Source organism: Opisthocomus hoazin, chromosome Z (genome assembly GCF_030867145.1).
Source record: "Opisthocomus hoazin isolate bOpiHoa1 chromosome Z, bOpiHoa1.hap1, whole genome shotgun sequence".
NCBI classification, from domain to species: domain Eukaryota; kingdom Metazoa; phylum Chordata; class Aves; order Opisthocomiformes; family Opisthocomidae; genus Opisthocomus; species Opisthocomus hoazin.
The window spans coordinates 80,970,682-80,991,638 of record NC_134454.1 but is presented as its reverse complement, the minus strand read 5'-3'; the positions used below and the strand labels follow the sequence as shown (position 1 = coordinate 80,991,638).

General features: G+C 45.1%; 1 protein-coding gene across 1 annotated transcript; it reads right to left on the bottom strand.

Annotated features, from left to right (window-relative positions):
- Nucleotides 1-1,328: 1,328 nt before the first annotated feature.
- AQP3 (aquaporin 3 (Gill blood group)) lies at nucleotides 1,329-15,081 on the bottom strand. The gene is made up of 6 exons (XM_009932230.2): nucleotides 14,876-15,081; nucleotides 6,455-6,581; nucleotides 6,147-6,284; nucleotides 4,538-4,656; nucleotides 3,585-3,802; nucleotides 1,329-2,908 (listed from the first exon to the last, which is right to left on the bottom strand). Exons 1-6 carry the CDS (start codon nucleotides 14,981-14,983, stop codon nucleotides 2,740-2,742), a joined length of 879 nt encoding a protein of 292 aa, XP_009930532.1. The 5' UTR covers nucleotides 14,984-15,081; the 3' UTR covers nucleotides 1,329-2,739.
- Between the last annotated feature and the right edge of the window lie 5,876 nt (nucleotides 15,082-20,957).

Sequence of the window (20,957 nt, the reverse complement as noted above, 5' to 3'; positions counted from 1 at the left end):
GCCAGACCCTTCTGGAAGGTAAGGCTAAGTTCTCCAGACCTCCCCCTCCGCCAATGGCAGGCTGACCCTGCTGCTTTCCACACAGTAATGGATTTACTCAGCAGTGTTTGGTGCTTCTGCAACAGATTCCAGAAAAGCTCAAGCTTCACACAGTGGGGATATGGTTAAGACAAAAATTCTGACCTGAAACTGGTATTTTATTGCAGTTTTAATAAGGGTAATAACATACAACCATTAGGCACAGGTAAGGCAAGGGTACATTCCAGATGGAAGCAGGAGGAAATCCACCAAAAAAAAAATAAAAAAGAAAGAAAATGCACAAACAAAAAGCCCAATCCCACACCTTGAATCAAAAGTCATCAGGTTTGTAATAAGAATTTTAATACATTGGTCAAGTCACTTGAAGATACTACATGGTAGAAGAGTAGAAAAAGGACTGACAGTCCAGAAGGGAAATAGGAATTGACCTCTACAGCTATGTTAGATGATCACAGTAATACACAATATTTCTACATAGTTTTTGAGGGATAAACTTTCAAGGTAGGAATGGAATAAAGCAGCATACAGACTGCAGATAGAGCATACCAAACAAACTTGGTAACCTGCTTACTTAAATCCATTTGCTTTCTAGTTGGTGAATTGCAGGAAAAGACATTCATCCAGACTTCACTGAATTGTTTAGTATGGCACCATATCGGAAGCTGTGAGTTATTTTAAGGCAGTACAACTAATACAGGAAAAATACAGCAGGACACAAATCAACCAAAGAGTAACAATAATTGTATTTACAGAGAACACAGGTTGGAAGAAAGCTGTGTAATTCTGAAAGCACTAGGTTCAGATCTGTAATACTTTTTCTTGCATGGCATAGCTAATAAAATGTGACAAGTGAAATATGCTGGGTGATGCTAGACAGTATGTGGAATGCAGAGTAGGATTGCATACTCAGAAGAACTGCATTAATTGAAAGAATAGTAAGAGAAGTCAAATTGTATGAAGGGCAAGGGACAAATGCTGACCTCTTGTTCCTTTTGCCTGAAGAATAAGATGCCCAACAGCAGGACATCCCCACCCAGTACCCTATACTTTGGCCTTTGTACTGAGGACAGGCATCCTGTCTCCTCCCACCTGCCCCAAAAAAGCCCAGCTCCAAATAGACAAGAATAAGACATAAATGGAGCATGTAAATGTATTGCCTTGAAAGGTTCATTCCATTTTGCTCTTGCAGGCTGAAGAGGAAAAGAGCTTGAGGAACTATTGCTATAGATTACTTCCTTTCCATGGCAAAGTTTACTGACAGCTGCTTAAAAATACAACCAACACAAGCATTTACAGTGTGGGTATTGACATTTTATTTTTTAAAAAGGCAAAAAAAGAATACATTATTTTACTGACTGGAAATGTATACAAAGTTACATATTTCAAGGAATTCACACATTAAAGAAACAGACTTTGAAAAGAGTTTCTCAGACGCAGTGACATGGGACCTACAAATTCTATCACAACCAATACTGCTTGTTTCAAAAATTCTGTAATAATTGGCATTGGGAGAGCCACAGATTCCCTGAGATGCCAGCACTGTTCTTATAGCAGGTGCCTGACTTCAGTCCCTCAGCTATGAGTACCAGGGATACTGCAGTAATTCTGCAAGGATGCTTCAACAACACAGTGCCAAAGTCTAAGGCCACCACAGGAAAATCCAGCAGTATCTCGAAGCTGTCAGAGAATAGGCAGTTCCCACACATCTTACAATTAACTGATCCCCATAATTGTATTTAGTAACAGCTTTAATGAGTATATTGATATATATATCTATTTTTTAAAAAACACTATTATGAAATTTACATGAACACACACAACATCAGCAATGCCACGTTTCCAGTGGAACCTGGCTACTAGCTGCTGGCAGTTTATATACAAAGCTGATTAGAAAGGCTTCTATAGGGACCCAAGCTTTCTTTCCAGGTTAACCCCTAGCTAGAAAAAGGATTTCCTGTGTGTTATCTTCTAGGAGTGGGCAATATTAAAAATTGTGATTAGAACATCAGGATGCAGTGGTTTGTAAACACTTTGTATTTAATATTAAATTAGGATCCAGTGCATTCTCACTCTCTACTCTGATGTCATGGATCAACTCATTGATACAACATTCTGGAAATTCATGGGAAATAAAGTCTGGCCAGTGAACATCCTTTAGACAAGTTCATTCCTGGTGCCAAGTCATTGACTTCAGAGCAACACCAAGCATTAATTTGATCCATAGTAGAACCAGAGTTATTTTTTCTGGAATGTAGGAGTTTCCATTTCATGTTAGCAAAACAATTTAAGTTTTGCCTGATCCCCACTCTGCAGATGGGCACTCAGGTCTGGAGGAAAGCAGTTTGCCAAGCTCATAGGCAAGGCCAACAGCAGAGCCCAAAAGAGCTCCAGAATCCTGAGCAACTGGCCCATGTTGGAGGTGTTGGACAGCAATGTCCAATTCTCTCCAGCCTCCTACAGTCCTCAATCCCCTTCTACTATGGAAAGATTACATGATATTGCATTTGGGGAAAGGCTCACAGGAAAATGCCTAAAGCAGATGCATTTGGGATACAGAACAAAAAAAAAAGCAAGCTAGAATATCTCAAGACACGAAAAAAAATCCCTTCCTGTTGTTCTTGAAGCTCTTAACTCCTTCCTCATCTTTGCCAGCTGCAGTCCTGAGTAATGAAAGTCTGCCAGATCTGTGTGGCATCTTCCTTAGACCCTTTCCTTGTGCTTCACATTAGCCAGTTTGACTGTTTCCTGCTCAGAGGCAGGTGGAGAAGGCTCATCATGACATCCAATCATCAGCTGATAGACCATCACTCCTGCAATGGCCCCAAGGAAAGGAGCAACAATTGGAACCCACCACCACTGTTTACCAGTCCTGAAAAACAGAAAGAAAATGGACAAGGTAAGAACTGCAGTCTAGGCATTAGGATATTCATGTTTGGATCTGGAACAATGCAAAGTCTGGCCTTGTCCAAGCATCACCATCAGCTTGCAAAAGGCAGGAGCACCCGCATGTTCACAGCAATTTCCAAGGCAGATGTTGCCTCCCACTGCATGTTCAGGTGACAAGCAGTTCAGTGTCTCTTCACTAGGAAAGTAGGTAAGCATTTGCAGTGCCTGAACCACACACATTCATTTCCCTCCCACTGCTTGCAGGAATGCATCCCTTAACAGCTCATAGTCTGTACTGCTCACGGCTTTCTTAATTTTCTCCAGCAACAACAAAATCCAAGTATAACAAATGACCTACATTTTCTACCGCTAAAAAAATCAGGATGGGCTCACGTGCAAGGTGCACCTGAACTTCTCATGGATGCTTCTAGATTTCCTTCCTGATAGCAGAGTTAGGTCATTTGCTCTCACTGCTGGAAACTGACAAGCCTCTACAATTACTTTAGAAGTCAGAGTAAACAGTGTCTTTTAAAAATGTTTATAAAACCCAAAGATACCTCATGGATGCTAAAACTCTTCATGATGCTGGAACTACCACCTACTTAGACTTGTAATTTTTTTCCCCTTAATGCATAAGGTTTTCATTAGCAAGCACTTACCAGAACACTTCAGTGCCCCAGCCAGCGATAGCTGTGAAGAGACGAGGCCCAAAGTCCCTGGCAGGGTTGACAGCATAGCCAGAGTTGAAGCCCATGGAGGTTCCAATAACAAGGACAACAAAGCCAACTGTGAAAGCCTCCAGCCCCGTGGGGACAGGGTTGTTGAAGGGATCGACAATAGCCAAGACACACACAATCAGGGAGGCTGTGCCAATGAACTGGAGAGGGAGGGGGAAGAAGAAAAACTTAGTCCAGATTAATCTTTTAATCAAATTATTTAACTCATCTGAAGTCCCATGTATTTAGGACTCATTCTCTAAACTGAAAGAGCTGCACTAAGTCGTACCATCAGACCACAGTAAACTGAGTACCCATGGGAATGGGAGAGTAGAATGTACCTCTCTTGGCAGCCCACAGGCTCAGTCAAGCCCACGTTTTTTTCCCTGCACACAGAAGAACCATGAATAACCATCTGAGCACCCAGAAAAGCTGAAGGCATATTCCTGAACATGCTTCCAACCTGCCACAGCTGGGTGGCTGCTGTCCCTTTGTGGCTTTAAGGAGAGAGTCATCTGCAACACCAACCACCAACCCACACTGAGCTGACCTCTGGGTTGTGCAACAGCCACAGTAGAACAGTGGGAGTGAGAAAGCCATCTTTCCTCATGCTATGGCTCTTCAGGAACTGACACCAAGTGGTATCCTTTCCTCTGGTATCCTTGCCAGTCTTGTGTGACTGGTTAATGCCCTTAACACAAGCCTTCTTGCTGTAAAGGTGTTTTTGGTCTCTGCTCTTCCTGTGAGCTAGTGAGATACCTGTGTCAGCTCTAAAAAAAACTTTCTAGATGTATTGTCTTTAAATTTCAATTCATTCTCTAGCTAAAGGAGAGGCCCAGAACCACCCCAAAAGATTCCTTTTCATATGCACCTTCATCCTCCTAGCACCCTCCTACCTGGTCAAAGAATCCATTCACAACATTCAGATGCTGAGATGGGTAGGTGGCAAAGATACCAGCAGTGCCATTCTGTCCGGTTACATACAGCTGGTTGCTGCCAAAAGCCCAGATGGCATCTGGGGGTGGGGGGAGAAGAAAAAAGAAAGGTAGAGAAGTCAGTCATTTTCTAACATGCAGAAAATGGAAGACAACTAAAATGTAGGTTCCACAAAGCCAAGAATATTGAGCTGGAATTCCCTGAGCACTCCATTGATTTGTGTTGCAAAACCAGTTGCTGTAGAGCACTCATTTGGAAAACTTTGGGTATGATCCACCACAGCAGTTTACCAGTCAGAATCAGATGCAGATGGTCTGGGTTCCTAATATTTCTTGTTTGCCAGCCACCAGGAAAGATTTAGAGCCAAAAAGTAAACATTAAGCTGACTCCAAATCTCTCCCCAAAGGTACCCAGATGCTTGTGGTACCAGTCTTGATGTCAAGACATCAGATTTCTGTGGATCTGATCTGCAGCAAACAGGATTTACGCTGATCTCAGTTTCCTCTAAGCCAATAATTAGTTTCACCTCTCAGGGTTGTTTCATAGAGCAGTCAGCCCCTTGCCTACCACTATGTAGACACTGGATAACTAACTAGGTGGGCTGTGCAGGTTCTCTCCACAGTTAGTGAGGAGAAAAGCATAGACATTTTCTGAAGATAGCTTTTCCATGGTGTAGGCAACTAAGATAGGATTAACTCTTCTGAAGAGGAGACTTCAGCCCATGAATTAGAAAGGTAACTGGTATTGAGCTGGAGTCCTCATGTTTACAGAGATGAACGTAAGTCCCCCTGCTTCTTTCTGAAGTGAAAAGAAGTTGGTGCTAATGCTGGGGTGACAGTTTTCTCCCTTTGGGTGGAAGCTATAGTGACCCAGATGTTCTGCTCAGCTACAGGGAACATCGCTCAAATTGCCAGAAACAGACATCAGGAGGCAAACTCTGAGTCAAAATATCAACCTTGATATTTGAGGAAGAGCAATTTCCAGCACAAAGAGTCTATTCTTGCCCATGGAATATTGCCCTATCATTAGGAACAACTCAGGAGAAATGGATGCATGACGAACTGGATTTTTAGGATGCTTTCTAAGGTACATAATCACCCTGACAAGGGCAGCAAAAACTTCTAGAAGTCCCATTGTCTAGAACGTAACACAAGACCATGCAGAAGACATCCATGGTTTTTTTTAAACCAAGGAGGATAAAAGAGATCTGTAATGATGTACAGATATAAAATCTCCATTACTACTAGTGTTTATCAGCATTTATGAAAGATCTGTTTGAATCCAGATAATACCTACAAGAGGGACCATCCAGTGGTCCATGTTACAGTGATGATTACTCAAGGACAAAGACTCACACATTGACAGTGCTGGTTGGCCTTCAGATTGATTTGAACCAATCATCATCATCATAAGAACAGGAAAGCACTCCCAGAAATACAGTAAGTAGGTTTCTCACATCTCTGCTCTGCAAGAAAATGCTTCGCTCTGATCTGGGAACTAGCCCCTCTGCAGTGAGTCACTAAGAGCATCCATCTCACCCCAACAAACACAGAACGTTTCTGCACTTACCATAGTACAGCCCAAAAACTATGCCAGCTCCCAGGAAAGCCCCCAGGGTTTGGGCCAGTGCATAAATTGGTAGCTTGATCCAGGGCTCCCGGGCCAAGAAGCACATGGCAAAAGTGACAGCTGGGTTCAGATGTCCACCTGCAGAGAAGCAGGTGGTTATTGCACTTTTACAGGTAGAATTTGGGTCCCAGAGATGATCGAAGGAACACTGGTTTCCATAACAGTGCCACATAGGAAAAGCACAGCCATCTAGGCCTATACGACAATAGTTACAAGTGAAATCCAGCCCACGTGGAGCCACTACATACCTGATACCTGTCCTGCGATCAAAATGCCGAGCGTCACAGCAAAGCCAAAGGCCAGGTTAACAGTCAGGAAACCTCCATGAGTCCCTCTGCTGAGCACAATCTGCGCAACGGAGCCACATCCAAACAGCTAGGAGGAGGAGAAGAGATTGAAATTACCTTCTCTGTTCCACAGCTGGGCCAGTTGCTGACCAGCACCTGTAACCGCTCCACTTACAAGTGCATGCACCATCACAAACCAACCATGACTTCAAGCCTTCAAAGCTTCAACCTTCAGTTGAAGTATCTAGGTGTTAGTTATCTCCAGGGAGAGCAGGGAAGGAGAGAGGATGTGCGAGAAGCCTATGTGCTGGCAGGAGGAATCAAACGAGGACCAAAAATCAAAACCAAGATCAGACCACAGTTCACATCCCCAGGAGACTGGAAGTCTTGGTCCAACCATCTGATTTTTGGATAGTAGGTGAGAAGAATCAGCCAGACAGCACTTCGGACTGCGGTATTTACAGTGCAACTGTTCAGATGAGGGATCCGGGTACCTTATTTTTAAAAAGGCTAATTGCTTGATACAGTAGAACATAGATTAGCAAGAGACAATTTTGCTAATGCCTGGAAATACAGACATGACTGAAGGTCATATACAGCCTAACATTCATGGAGTCCTCTTTCAAGTGGCACTGGCTAAGAGCAAGTGATCGGGGCTGCCTTCTTGAGCTGAGGTACCTGCAGTTGTCACAGCCCAAGGTATGCTCTCTGCTGTGGGCACTTGGTGCATGGATCACACCATCCCAAGCAAGCCATATACTTCCTACAGCAAAACCAAGAAAGGATCAGGGCAACACAGCTGGCCTGTCTCTGCAGCACCAACATTGCACAGGCACCAATAAGAAAAGTCCATGTAACACAGACAGCCTGCCACCAGCACAGTCAGATGCTTGGACTTCTGCCAAAGACCAGAGATGCACCGAGCACTTTGGGGATGAGAATTGTTTCTGCTGGGTGATAAGGGGTGCTTCCTAGTAGCTAAGGGAGATATGTACTCTTGCCCTAAGACTGTTGCTCCAAACAGGCGATCTTTCTCTTCCTAACCACATCCAAAAGCCATCCTTCCTATGCTCACCCTTAACAACACAGACCAGTTTTCCTTGGTAGTTCAGTTCATCACTCATCCAGCTGGAGGCTTTCTGTCTGCCCAAGTCTCTCTACTACCCACTATGTAATTTAAGGATCCCTAATCCTACTTATCTGTATGCTTTTATCTTCCACTGACTCTGCCTGAACTGATTCTTGGTGTATACCAGGGATTATCACATCAGCAGGTACTGAGACCATGCTTAAACTAGGACAGGGATTACAGCTTGCTCCCGAGATCCTCAAATGTAGGGATCAAGGCTTGTCTTATTTCTACTAACCACATGCCCATATCTACACACTCATCAAATCTTTATGGTTCCATGAACTCCATCATCCCAAAATTACTTAATTGCCACAGAAGCAGTATCTGCTCTTGGGGGATAAGCCACCAAGTAGGCACCAGGAGTGGCTCTCTTCACCTCTCCTGCCAGTACTGGACATGCCCATTGCACAACGCACAATCCAGATTAGGGGCAAAGCCAAAACACACCTAACTCATCCCCTCCTATCCCCTTGACAACAGACGGATTAATAAAGCAAACATTGCACTCAGCCTGCTGGGAAAGGAGCAGCCAGGTAGGCTTTCGGCTGAGTCACAAGGTGGACACTCTGTACACAGGTGCCTCTTGACAAGGAGCCAGGTCCCCAACACAGGACCTTGTGCAGAAAGAACAAAGGAACCTGCAGAACTTGTTAGTTAATGAGAGGGGACATCCAGCACCACTTTCTACAGGGTGAAGTCAGAACAGCCCCTTCAATGTCCTAACCGTGAGCCGCTCAGCTGAGAAACCATGGCAGAGAAGGCACCCAAGCAAAGGCAAAAAAGATGGGTTTTCTTTATTGAGCAAACAGACCCATCATTCCAAGCTATGCCCAAACCACTGAGGGAAATACAGTTCCAACTGAGCAAACAAATACTGGCTAATGACTGAGGTGACATCTGTTGTTTCCCTTAACCCAGAAGGGCCCCAGCATGCTTTAGACACAGGTTTGGACAGAGTACTTGGCCATGGTGTTCACCTCTAATGCCACACAGCACATCAGTCTGACCAGGGAGAAGTGGGCCCCAAAAAAAGTTGTAATGGGCATCTGAGTTTGGCACGGTTGACCTCCGGTTCTTCCAATTGGTGAAGATCTTTGTGTTATTCACTCTGAAAGAACTGGCAGTTCTGCAAGTGGATAGTGGTTGGCTCTTTAGCCACATACCTTTTGGTTGCAGAAATCAGACTGAAGTTTCCTGCCCCCACCCCACTGTTCACCCACAAAGGGTGAACCTCTGAACCTGGAGGAAGGCCAGATTTGCATTTCTCAAGAGGTTGTTCCCCATCCTCCTCTCCCTCCATCCTACACCTGGCAATAGTTCTCCAGCTTTTCCTCTGAAGAAAGTCTATGGGCCGTGCAAAAACACCCTGGAGCCACTCCACAGGAGCGTTACAGTTATTTATCAGATGAGCCCTGAGCACTATTTGCCTTAATTCAGCATAACAGTAGAAAACTTGACCCTCAGCAGATAAAGAGTAAGGTGATATTTAGGGACAGGTTTGAACTTTGGTATGCATGTGTGCAATTCCATCCTGCACCAGTGGAGTCCACTAAACATGAATCATGTATTCTTATGCATGACAAATCTCTCCATGGCATTTGACTTTCAGGAACCAGTTCATATCATGCTTAACCATGCTTTTGTGGCAGGTGGCTTGACATTACACAGTTTTGTTGTGGTAGAGGCTATTACAATTATTAATCACACCATTTCCATTTCTGCTATTCGCTAGTTTTTCTTCCAATTCCTTCTCCCAGGCCATATGAGACAGGAGACCCTAAGCACATATTTTTAAAGTCTTCCTTTTCCATTGCTCACAGAGAAGCATTTAGGAGCAGCTAGCATGAGTTAAAAGGCAAAGAAGGTCAAATAAAAGCAATTCAGCATTTATCCCAGTGGCTTTTAAGTCCATGCAATGGCTGTAAAAGTCCTTAGTCAATATTAAAGCACTATGGTCAGAGACAGGGGTGCACACCCAAAGCAGAAATGACCCCTCGCTCTTCGTTTTAATAGCCTGCCTACAACACTTTTTTTTTTTTTTGTTAAAAAATGAAGCGTTATTGAAAGAACATCCCAGCCAACAGAAAGCCAGGTTAGCACTTCACATGGCAGCATGTGCATCAGCCAACTGTTATACCTCCATAATCCACTAGCCAAGTTCAAAAGCAGTTTTAAAGTGCTAATAAAATGATTGCAACAAAGCATTACTCTGATGTGATCAAAGCTACTCTCCTAGGAATCAAGGTCAACGCACTCATTAGCCAGGTTAATGGAAGCCTGTTCCCTAATTTCATCTTTCTGGCACTAGCAGATCTAATGGCTTTCCCTGCCAACAGGAAAGCTTCTCACTCCTCTTCCTTCTTAAGCTGATTGAATTCCTTGCACTGAAAAATAACAAAATCCACGTTCTGCAGGATCTGCAAGTTGAACTGGTTCAAGGGTGGAGGGGCTGACAAAATCCAAAGCCTGCACAAGGGAGCAAGCCCACAGCAGTACCAAGACCAGGAAAAGATATCAGGTAGCAGGGTGAAACTTCACACTTAGGGAAACCTTGAACTCCCTGTATCGAGGGCATGTTTGGAGACTGGCCATTTGGCTTTGGCACCTAAGGTAAAAAAACCCCGTCCCAATATCTGGAGACAAGAAGGCACCAGAGCTAGTCTAGCTGGCAGAAAAGGACCTTGGAGGACAAAAGTGTTGAAAAAGCTAATGAAGAAGTGAGGCCACCTGACTTTATAGGCACCTTGTGATAAGCAGCTCCATACATTAACTTAGAAGAAAGGTAGCACTCAGCACTCCCCTGCACAAGAGCCAGGTTTACTCCTTTGCTTGCCTCTCCCCTTGACTTTGCCAGTGCTCTTTCATGCCTTGAAGTGCAGCACAAGACGCCTGGATGCATTTGCTCTTGGACTTCAGAGAGACTGATCTCTAAATCAAGATGGGAAAGTTTTGCTGGCATAGCCCAGGAGAAGTGTTATTTACCTGAATTACAACCTTCCTCTTCAGCCAGCAAGTAAACCAGGGATTAGGCAAGGAGCCTGCTGTAAAACTACTGTAATCAGTTCAGTGGATGGGAAAGGCTGCTCAGATCTCACTGCCCTCTGGGTAGTGGGAAGATGCCAAAGGACAGTCAAACAACAGGTCTACTCTGAAGGAGAAGACCCTGAGATACTGATGGAAAGTTTTAAGTATTAGACACACAAAGGGACACCTCTCCATTTCATAGTGGAATTTAAGTCCCTCCAAGAAGGGGGGCTGCAAAGGAGAGAGATGGCAAAGGACTATCACTTTATAGCCAGCTCAAAACAACCTCCCAATTTCTCCTCTGCAGCTCAAAGCAAGAAGGGATTAAAGGCATTGTAAGTCTCCCCCATGGCCTTTTGCTGCCTTCCCCAAGGAGAAGGAATCAGCTGGGTAGTTCTGAAGACAGATCCATCTCCATTTCTATCTCTGTTCAAGCAGCATGCAGAGGTCTTCCTCAACTCCACTGCCTGTGCAGCAGGACAGCCTCCACCAGCCACAAAGGCAGTGCAAGGAGCACCATCATTCTTGGCTTTCCTCAAACCATCTGTTGAACAACCAGACTGGTCATCATTTACAATTTGCAAAGCAAGGAGAAATGTTAGACTCCACAGTCAGGCTTCTTGTCCAGCATGGCTGGAGCCAGCTTGGACCGAAGCAGTCCTAGAGGGAGGGAAGTGGCAGATGGTCTGTCATGTTATGGCTCCTTCGGCACCACATGCTGTCCCAGAGCCAGACAGGACTGCAGGACTCAAGAGATAAGAGGGTCTAAGAAAAGTTGTGCTGCACATACATCACGTGCTGCAACAACACTGCACAAAGCCGGGGAGACGAGCAGCGCTCAACATGCTTACAGCAAAGATTCCCAGCCCCTTTCTAATCCTGGCAAAGCATTAGCAAAGAAAAAAATTAAAAATAAGCAAATGAATAAATCACATTCTCCTGATACAACAAGCTGGGTTCTAGAAAATCAGCACAAATCAAACAGCAACTGTGGGAATTGCTGCGCCACCTCGGATGGTTGCGGGATGAGCAGCGACTTTAACTACCAACAGTTAAATGAGGCTCCCTTCACCTTGATCATCCCAGCCACTTTGCTATTTTGGTTTCTGTGGTCTGCAGCACACTCTCACCCCAGAAAGCTCCCAACTGGCCACAAAGTCAAAACAGCCCCAACTGAAAAGCAATTAGGAATTGTTTTGTTCTTTATTTGTTCCTCTACAGCAGTGAATCACACTTACTCCGTCTTGGAAATCAATTATAAACAGCAAGTTCCTTCTCCTGCAAATGTAAAAACCAAACAGAGCCAGCTTTGGTATTTGCAGCCAGCAGAGCAAGGCAAACAGATCAAGCCTTTAAGGGAGGCACAGAGGCTTGCCACTGGAAATCTGGCTTTAGTGAGTTGCTACAGTAATAACACAAACAGCAAGCAACTTGGAAAATGCCTTCAGCATTTGCATTACTTAACTATTGCCAGCAAGCGGTACTTCCGACGTAGGTATAAAGTTCAAACCCAAAGAATCACTCAGAAAGCGCATTTTGAAGGGGAAAATAGAAGTCATTTTAATTATCAGAGGAAAGGTAGAATCAGCATTACTCTTCTTGTAACAGTAAAGACGCTATCCACAGACTAAAACCATGTTGTGCAAGGTGCAATTCACAGCAACTGCAGCTTGCAAGTAGAGAGCACTTTACTTTTGTGCTGTTCAGGGCTTGGCTGCCTTAGCTGGATTTTTTTTCCTTATCTTAAAAAAAAGAGGCACTATTTTGTTTTAATGTTCATCTACATTTACAACCTTGTTTAAAAAAATAACAAAAATAAAATCAGGCACTATGTTAATTCTTACAGGGAAAGAGACTTTGCAGGGGTCTGAAATAGCTTTGCTTGAGACGAGTTTGAGTGTGCTGAAGTCATGCAAGTGAAAGGGAGGAGGGAAGAAGCCAAAGCTGTGCCAGTATCGACGGTGGGACAAGTTTAACATTACACAGTGAAATTTAAAGTAGGCTGCAAACTTCAAACAGTCTCACTCCCTTCAGCTCAGGAAATTTATTTCAGTGTGAACGATATCAAAACTTAAATCCATCCCTAAATATGTCTAGAACAGGACAATATTACATTCAGTAAACTCTGTCTCCCATGAAGACACTTTCATGGATCCCAGGTCTTTCCTCAGGTCTTTTACTATCTGAACCCTATGACAGCTATTTACCAGGCTCAAATGCAGGTAAATGCATTCACACCTAGCTCAGCCTGCTGGCAGGATGGCAGCAGGGACTTTTGCAAGATACAGAATGAGGTATCCTCATAGCACTCTCCTGGGATTATCCAACTCAAACTACTACCCAGACTATCTAAAATGGCTAGAAAATTGACTTCAAATTCATTTCTGTTTCAGGTAGAGGATATAATAAAAGAATGCAAAAGAATAAGGGTGGTGGGGAGCAAAAAAAGAATCCTTAGTAAAATAAATAAAATTTGTAATCACCACTTGATTAACAGAAGAACAAACTAGGACAACTCCAAGGCTGAAATGTTCCCTCAGGGTCTGAGGCCACCCCAGCTCCTCTCTGCCCTGGAGAAGCAAGGCTGCAGGGAAAAGTAATCTCTTTTGTACCAGTTAATACAGTCAGAAGAAGGAATAATGTTTTTTGGATCATGAGCCCTTCCAAAAGCTCAGATCCACATGGATCCCTATTCTCCAGCCCTATTAACTTGGCTAGCAGGAGACATTATTCCTCCTTACAAGCTTTACCTTGCTTCAATCCTGAGACTAACTGCAGCAACATCAGTGATTCATAGACAGCACCTGTCTACCTGCTAACCACTTCCCTATCAGCTTCTACCCACCTTAATACCAAATAACCCTTCCCTGAAAAATCAAAAGGACTTGTTTGCAAATCACCAAGGCTGGGTCACTCTGATGGTAAAGCCATCACACCGCATGAAGCTGCTTTCTTATAAGAGTGGTAGTATTCTATAGGGACTCAGCTGAGCCCCCTAACCTCCCACAGAAGACCCAGTAGCCACCTCTTCTTCATTAAAAACGAATCTTAGTTATTAAAACATAAGAGAGTGTGTGTTGGTCCCTTTTCGTTGTCCCCAGGACCACACGCAGCTTCATCAAGTCTCCCTCTGCTTTCAGCTCCTCCAGATATTAGATTTCTCCCCAAACAGTCCTGTGTCAGTTGCAGAGAGGTGTAGACCTACAGTAACTCCACTGGAACCTATAGGATTGCTCTGGATTTACACCACTTCAGAGGAACTTTCACCTGCAGATACTCACTGCGCCAACACCAACTCATTTCTGCAGCAACGTCAAAGCACCAGACCCACGGCTCGTTGGGCAGTCCTGCATTTTCAGATGCAGGTGCTCAAAGACAGATATCCCTGTCCCAGTTTTGCTACACAAGTATTTGCTCCCCACTCCTCACACACAACCATACTAGCTGTTTGCATCTGCCTTTGGCTTTAAAGCAAGCCAGGGCTGCTCAAAATATCATCAGACTAAGTAACTTCTACAGACACCCACCCTGCTTTATTCCTTGTATCCCAACCCTTTGGAAACTGAGCGCTAAAACAGGGAAAAGAGTTTTGTTGCCATTCACCGCTCAAAAACACATCAACTGACAGCTCAGCGCTGTCACACACACAGCAAGCGCAAGCTCCCGATCAGCTGCTGGCACAGGCATCCACAGAGTCAGGCAGCCCCGCTGATAAGGCTGTGGAGAACCTTCAGCCCACAGAGAAAAAAACAGCAACAGTTTAAATTCTGGCTACTTCTTCTCCCATAGTATGCACATGGAAAACAAAGTGAGATGAGGAAAAAGCTTTCACTTCCCCAGGTGATAACACTTGAAGTATTTCAGTGCCAAGAATATATTCCAAGAGCAGACAGAAAGGAAGTTTTGCGTGATCTCTAGCAAAACACTTGCTGCTCACACAGAGACTTTTTTTTGCCCTTTGCAGACACACAAAAGCCCACACACACCGGCCAAGCTCTGCATAGAGCTCTACCCTTTGCCAGCAACCCCAAAGCCCACCCTTTGGCAACTTGCATGACTTTTTTCCCTGCAGATCAAGACTTCTCTAGTCCCCACAGGACAGGTTGCACTAGAGCTGGGGTCATGCATGGTGCAAACTCTGGCAGCAGCACAGCCCCTTCACCAGGACAGTTTCCCCCCTACACCCAGGGGCTAGAGAGCATCCTCACACCACAGCATAGACTCACCACCAAGATCAGTGTCCCCAGGCACTCAGCCAGCGCTTGCCGGACCAATTTGTTTCTGATCCTCAGGTGGTCCTCAATAGCAGCAAGAATGTCCTTTTGCCTCCCCATCGTGGTAGAGCTGCCCTTCAAGTGGTGTCAGAGGAGAAAGCAGCAGCTGACAAAGCCTCAGCAAGGTTTCTTCCCTAGCAGAGCTGCCTTTGCTTATAAATAAGTTCAGCGATCCCTGACACACCTCCTGGGTAACCACACCCCTTCCACCCACTCTTCAAACCCAACTAATTTTTTTTTTCTCCTTTTCAGCGTGAGACAGAGCGGGTGGTTTCTTCATTTTCTTTATTGCTCGCACATGTGAGCAAATATTCAAGAGTTTCAGAAGAAGGAAGAGTTAAACATGGCAAAGATGTCCTGCCCAGACCCCTGCTGTTTTCATCACTTACCACCTAAAACACGGGGCCATGTCTGCCCCTCTCCAACTTCAGCTGAGGTTCTAAAAGCTAAATGCATGCACTAGTGTCTTAACCAATTTGTGTGATCATGGTACCCTGCTTTCAGCTCTTTCCCTCTCAAATTGCTGCAGGATGGCAAAGTGATGAGTGTTCCTGTGCTAATCCAGAGGCTGCAGGTGCTTTTGCAGCACAATCATGGTGCAGGAGGGTTTGATCCCCCACACCTGTACTGTGGGCTGAGGCCAAGGCACATTCTCACCCCAGCAATTACCCAGTTGAAACTGGTATCAGCAGACCAGACCTCTCTCCATGAAAAGCTGCACCTGGATCCAAGCACTTGTGTTTCATTACAGTTTGTCTCCCCTTCCCAGGGCTTTGGGATAGTATTTGCAGCCCAGTCCCCACGAAAGCTGTGAAGAAAAGCCATGAGAGATCCCCAGTGCAGAGGCAATCCTGAATATAGGACCTTGATGAGGAGGCCATTGGTTCACTCAGTCTCACAGGAACAAACACTTGCTGCCTCTTCATCCTCAGTAACACCCTGTATCACCCTGGGCCAATTCTACGGGAAAGCACGAGTGAAAGCTGTCTCAGTCCATACCATCTGGGGTGAGAGCTGCTAACAGAACGCATGCCACTGGTGGCATCTGGTTTCTGTTAAGTGAGTAGTAAAAATTCCCGGGGCTTTTTGACTCACTGGGACTTGACGCAGAGCAGGAGGGCTGAATTTGCAGGGCTGAAGGGGACCCCTTTCCTGGATTGGTTCCCCCGCCTCCACTGCAAAGCCACAGATGCCCAGCTTTTCCTCTTTGGCGTATTTAACTATCGACTTTCCTGTTGCAAAAGCAGAGCTTTTTAGTGCAGTGGTGAAAGGGCCTTTATTTCTTACAGAAACTGCAGCCAGCCCAAGGAGCAGTCAGGAATGTGGTTAAGAAAGCAATAACGTGTGAGGAATCAAATGCAGGAAAACACTCGGGTCCAAACATAATTACAAGGACTGGAAACCTTCCTCATTACTTTGGTCTCAGACCCGGTCTGGTATCACCAGCATCAATGGGGTCCACTGAACTACAGCCAGTGCTCCATCAGCCCCTTGCATGCTCGCTGCAGCTGGGGTTTGCAAACCAGCACTCAGGACGCCCGTTTTTTACCTTCTCTGCCTCTCTCCCCCCTTGCCCTCTTGCTGTGCACCACCCAAGCTGTGGAGGATCCACAGTCACTCCTCTGCCTCTCTTCCTCCTGCACTCCTCGCTCTGTCTTCTTCACTCTGTCTTGTGCTCCACTCTGTCCCTTTCACCCTGGCTTTGTATCAAAGACATCACAGTGAGAAATGAGGCTGTGATGGTTTTTTTCCCTTTTGGCAGTTCCTAAGCTAAGGTCTGTGGGCTGTTTTGCCATTTGCTGAACCACGGGTGTGCAGATGCTGTGTTCTGTGGTGTAGGTTTATTGAGATTTATTTAGACTGGGTCATGGATCCTGTTCCTTCCCTGCTGGTGAGGACAGAGCCAGACGACAAGAGAGACACAGCTGAGGAACAAGAGACATGGGGAGGGGTGACGTTCTCCAGGTAGGTAGTACAAGTCTCCTGTCTGCAGCATCCAAGCCCTTCTGGCTACAAGTTGAGGATACAGAAGTTTCCTCACAACTGATGAAGGGAGGGGAGATGTCTAGGTTCCCAGGTTGATGATAGCAGATGGTGGTAACACCAGCATCAAAGCTGGTGCATGGAAAAGTCTAGACAGATGCAAGCTTGAGAAGCCAGGGCAGGGTGGGTGCTCTGACACTGGCTCTGCAGCTGACTCACTGCCTGACCCTGAGCAAATCCTTCACCTTTCCACGCCTCAGCTTCTCCATCAGTAAATTGGAGAGAGTGACATCGGATTCCCTTCCTGGGGCGTTGTGAGGATGAATCATTGCAGCCCAAGATCCAGTGACTTAAAATGAGCAACAGGGACTTATGCAATTGCTTTCCCAACACCCAGCCATGTTTTTATCTAGGAAGGAGCTTGGGGAAGGGACAGTATTGCAACACTGGAAGAAGCGGAAGATCTTTTCAGCAGCAACAACTAATCAATGTGTGGGTAAAGGCTGAAAGGTCCCAGCTCTGGAGCTTCTCTGTGCCAAGGTAGGAATTGCCCTGCCACACCAATCAGTGGGACTCCAGGGATACATGATCTAAGCATGAAACAATTAAATATGTGCATCAGCAGCAACAATTTTCCAAACAACCCCACCTCGCCCAGTAACCGGTGCACAAGGTACTGGTACCCAGCCTCGTGCTCAGAAGAACTCCATGGGTCAGTAGAAGTAAACAAGGAAGGACGTAGCAGTAAGACTAACAACGTAGGCCCTCAGAGCTGCCAGTCTCTCTTAGTGTTGGGTGGACACAGCAAGATGTCCATGCCTTTAGCATTCCCTTGCATGGAATTCAAAGATGCTCTTTCACAGAACAAAGGCTTGAATTTCCAAAACTCTGTCACAAAAACTCATGCCTGACCTCCTGGTGGTAGTGCCAAAGCTACTGAAGCCCAAGCAAGGGGCTTCTGTTGACAATCATGGTGTGCTTCAAACACCAGGTGTCAAAGTGCCTAGAATGAACTACCCCTATCAGTCTGTGCAGTGTCAAAAAATGAAGGCCAGAGAGGGTGGGTGGGTGGATGGGGGCAATGTAACACTTTAATTTTCGGAAACTGCTGGTTGCCCAAAGGAAACTTTAAGAGAAAAAGGAAGCTCAGCTTAGCAGGGAAATCAGAGGCAACTTTTTTCTGTTGTGCTCCTTCCATAGATCTCAATCTTTTCTTCCAATATTGTCTAGGACCAACAAATATGGCAGTACCTAGGAATACGCCAAGCTTTGAACCCATGCCCTCTGACCCTGGTCCAACAGAGTACTTGTCTCTAACATTTGTCACTTTCTTATTCCTTTCATTTCTTTCCTGCAGAACCATGCACCATGACACAAGAAACTGGCTGTGCTCAGGCTATTATTTCTTGACAGGATCCAAAATTAACATCCAGGTTCCAAGCTTGCTGTCTGCATTTCAGCCTTGCTGCTTGGTTCCCTCCTGCATGTCTCTACTCGAGGGGAAAGACACAGGTGAAATTCTAAAGGAAGAACTGATCCTTGGCTGCTCCTCTTCAGCTGTTTTCCTATTGGCTGTAGTGACATAAAATAAACTGAGGCTCATGAACTCCTTGGCTTCTGCAGAGTGCTGAATCAGCCTCGAGCAATGTAATTTTTTCTATTAAAAGCCAAGTTTGAATAAGTAACCAGACTTTTCCTTAAGCAGCTGAATGGATAAACCTGGACTGATGGGTTCCCCATCTTCTCCAAATTAAATGGATTCACCCATTCCAGGATACATGGTGCAATCCAATAAGGAGAAAAGTGTGAATCACACAAATCTGTAATGATTCATTGCACTGATGGCTGGGTCACCTGGTACAAAAGTCGTTATGCTAAGAGAAGGCACAGGATCAAAGCATGACAGCATTGATCCTTGTGAAACCTCCTCTTGGAAGATACCTCTGACCATCTCCTTCCCATGATCTACTTGACAGAGCAATATGGTGACATGTTCAGAAGATTTCATTAAAAATAAAAATTATAGCTCTCCTAGCAAGTCAGGGTAGGAAGCAAGTGGGTAGGAAGTTTATAAGCTTTCTAAATTATTCTAGCTGGAGGGTTGAGTGCAGTGATTTCAACATCTTGCCTTGAGACTCCAGAAATGCAGAGCCAGGTGTTCATGTCATATCTGGGTCTGCTTAGCCCTCCACCTTGAGTTAGAAAACTGGAAAAATTCCTCCAGGGAACAGGGGTAGTCTACACAGCTGAGGACTGTTGATGGCATCTGTGTTTGGAGAAACTTAAGGTGAAACTGCAATCATAATTTAGATTCCTTGGACATATAAGAGAGGCCTGGAAGCTGGCAAACTGAATCTGGACTTTGAATTACAATATAGACATGGGAATAATATTTAAAATCCCTGAAAACTGCTCTTCATGAAGTCAACTGCTTAGGACGAAGTGGAGCAAAAGGTGACCCTGAACTGAGTCTATACCTCTTATTCAGAAGATCCATAGGGATGGATCCCCAGAGTAATGTTGGAGCGTGGGCCCATTGCCTGTTCCCACTGATGGTTCCTTGTCATGTCTGATTTCTTCCTCATCCTAAAGTTGGCCCTAGTTTATGGGAATAAACATCATTCATCACATGCCATTCCTGTAGAGAAGCCATTTTCCAGTATAAGCAGTTGCATACCAGAATAACAACTGTACACTGGAAAAGCACCAAATGCTCCAGAAGAAAGCTTTTTAATAACACATCTGAAAGCAAAGCTATTACAAACAGCTCTCCTGAAACAGGGTTTTGGCAGGAGCTTCTCCCATAAACTGCTCTGTGTAGACAGTCATTCTTCTGAGAACTACAGAGCCAGTCCTGACTTGGAGCCACTGCTGCTGCTGAGCACCACAGCAGGAGGGTTCAAAGACCCTGAAGGCAGAAGATGCAGAAATGGAGTGAAACTCCGCCAGCTCAACATGTGAGTCAGGAGCCACGACGAGAACTTTCCCTACCAGGTGAGGACATGTCCTGAAATGGAGAGTGTGCCTGCTCTCCAACCTAACCACAGATAGTCCCAGCACAGATGTCACCGGGCACAGAACCACTTTAAGAGCAAAAATCACCTAGATGTCATTTTAGATATCTACTCTATGTGATGACTTACGAAGCATCACTTTATTGGCTATAAAGGAAGCCTAAAACTAGCCCAGATGGAAACAGCTACGCATAGTCGGTGTAACTCACTCCCAGTCTCAAAGGAGGTGCAGACTGACAAAATGCAAAGGTATTTGTACCATAGAGGGGTGAGGTATTTGCAAGAGCAGTAGGGAAGTCTTAATACTGTTCCACAATTTGCAGCAGGGGCTCTCTCTACAATACCACATGAATTTCAGGTCACCCATGCTGAAGAAAGACATACTGAAACTGGAAGACGTGCAAAGAAGTATGAGAAGGACAAGCAGGTGAATGGAGTCCTTCCATTCCAGTATGGGCCAAAAATGCTCAAGTAAGGTAATGCAGCAAACCGAAGACCAAGTTGGGGCATACTGCTGTCAGTAAGTACATCAGGAAGCAAAAGAACTGTTTGTCTTGGCACAGGGCAACTAGGGATGAACGAACAGTGAATAATTTTAGTCTGGAGAGTAGCAACCACAGGAGAATGGATGTTCTGTAGATATTTTCCAGTTCCCGGAATATGTTTTCCTTTCCCAGGAGATGCAAGGGTAGAAAGTATAAAAGGGTTAAATCTGAAAGGAGGCATGCAGTTCCCTGAAGTAGTTAACTCTTCTTCCCGATTTCTGTACCCTGAGCCAGTTCTGTAGCCCCAAGTCTTTCTTTCCCTCATGTGGAAAGGAAGACTCCAAGGAAATTCCTAGTAACCTGCACCCTCAGAGAAGAGAATTGGGGTCCTGAACAGTAAAAGCTACTTTGGAGCAAACTACAGTCTCTGTCTCTTATGACTTCAGGTCTGCCAAAGGACTTTAACTACCAGGTCACCTGGATGCTCCCTAAATCCATCTCTGCAAATGCAAAGTGAGCTTGCCTACACTTGCTGCAAGTGGTAACAGAGTG

Coding starts and splice junctions, on each gene's coding strand:
- AQP3 (XM_009932230.2), bottom strand. CDS start 14,983: ATGGGGAGGCAAAAGGACATTCTTGCTGCTATTGAGGACCACCTGAGG. Junction 6,285..6,454: donor GATCGCAGGACAGGTATCAG/GTATGTAGTGGC, acceptor GCTTCTCTGCAG/GTGGACATCTGAACCCAGCT. Junction 2,909..3,584: donor TGGGGCACTGAAGTGTTCTG/GTAAGTGCTTGC, acceptor TCTGTTTTTCAG/GACTGGTAAACAGTGGTGGT.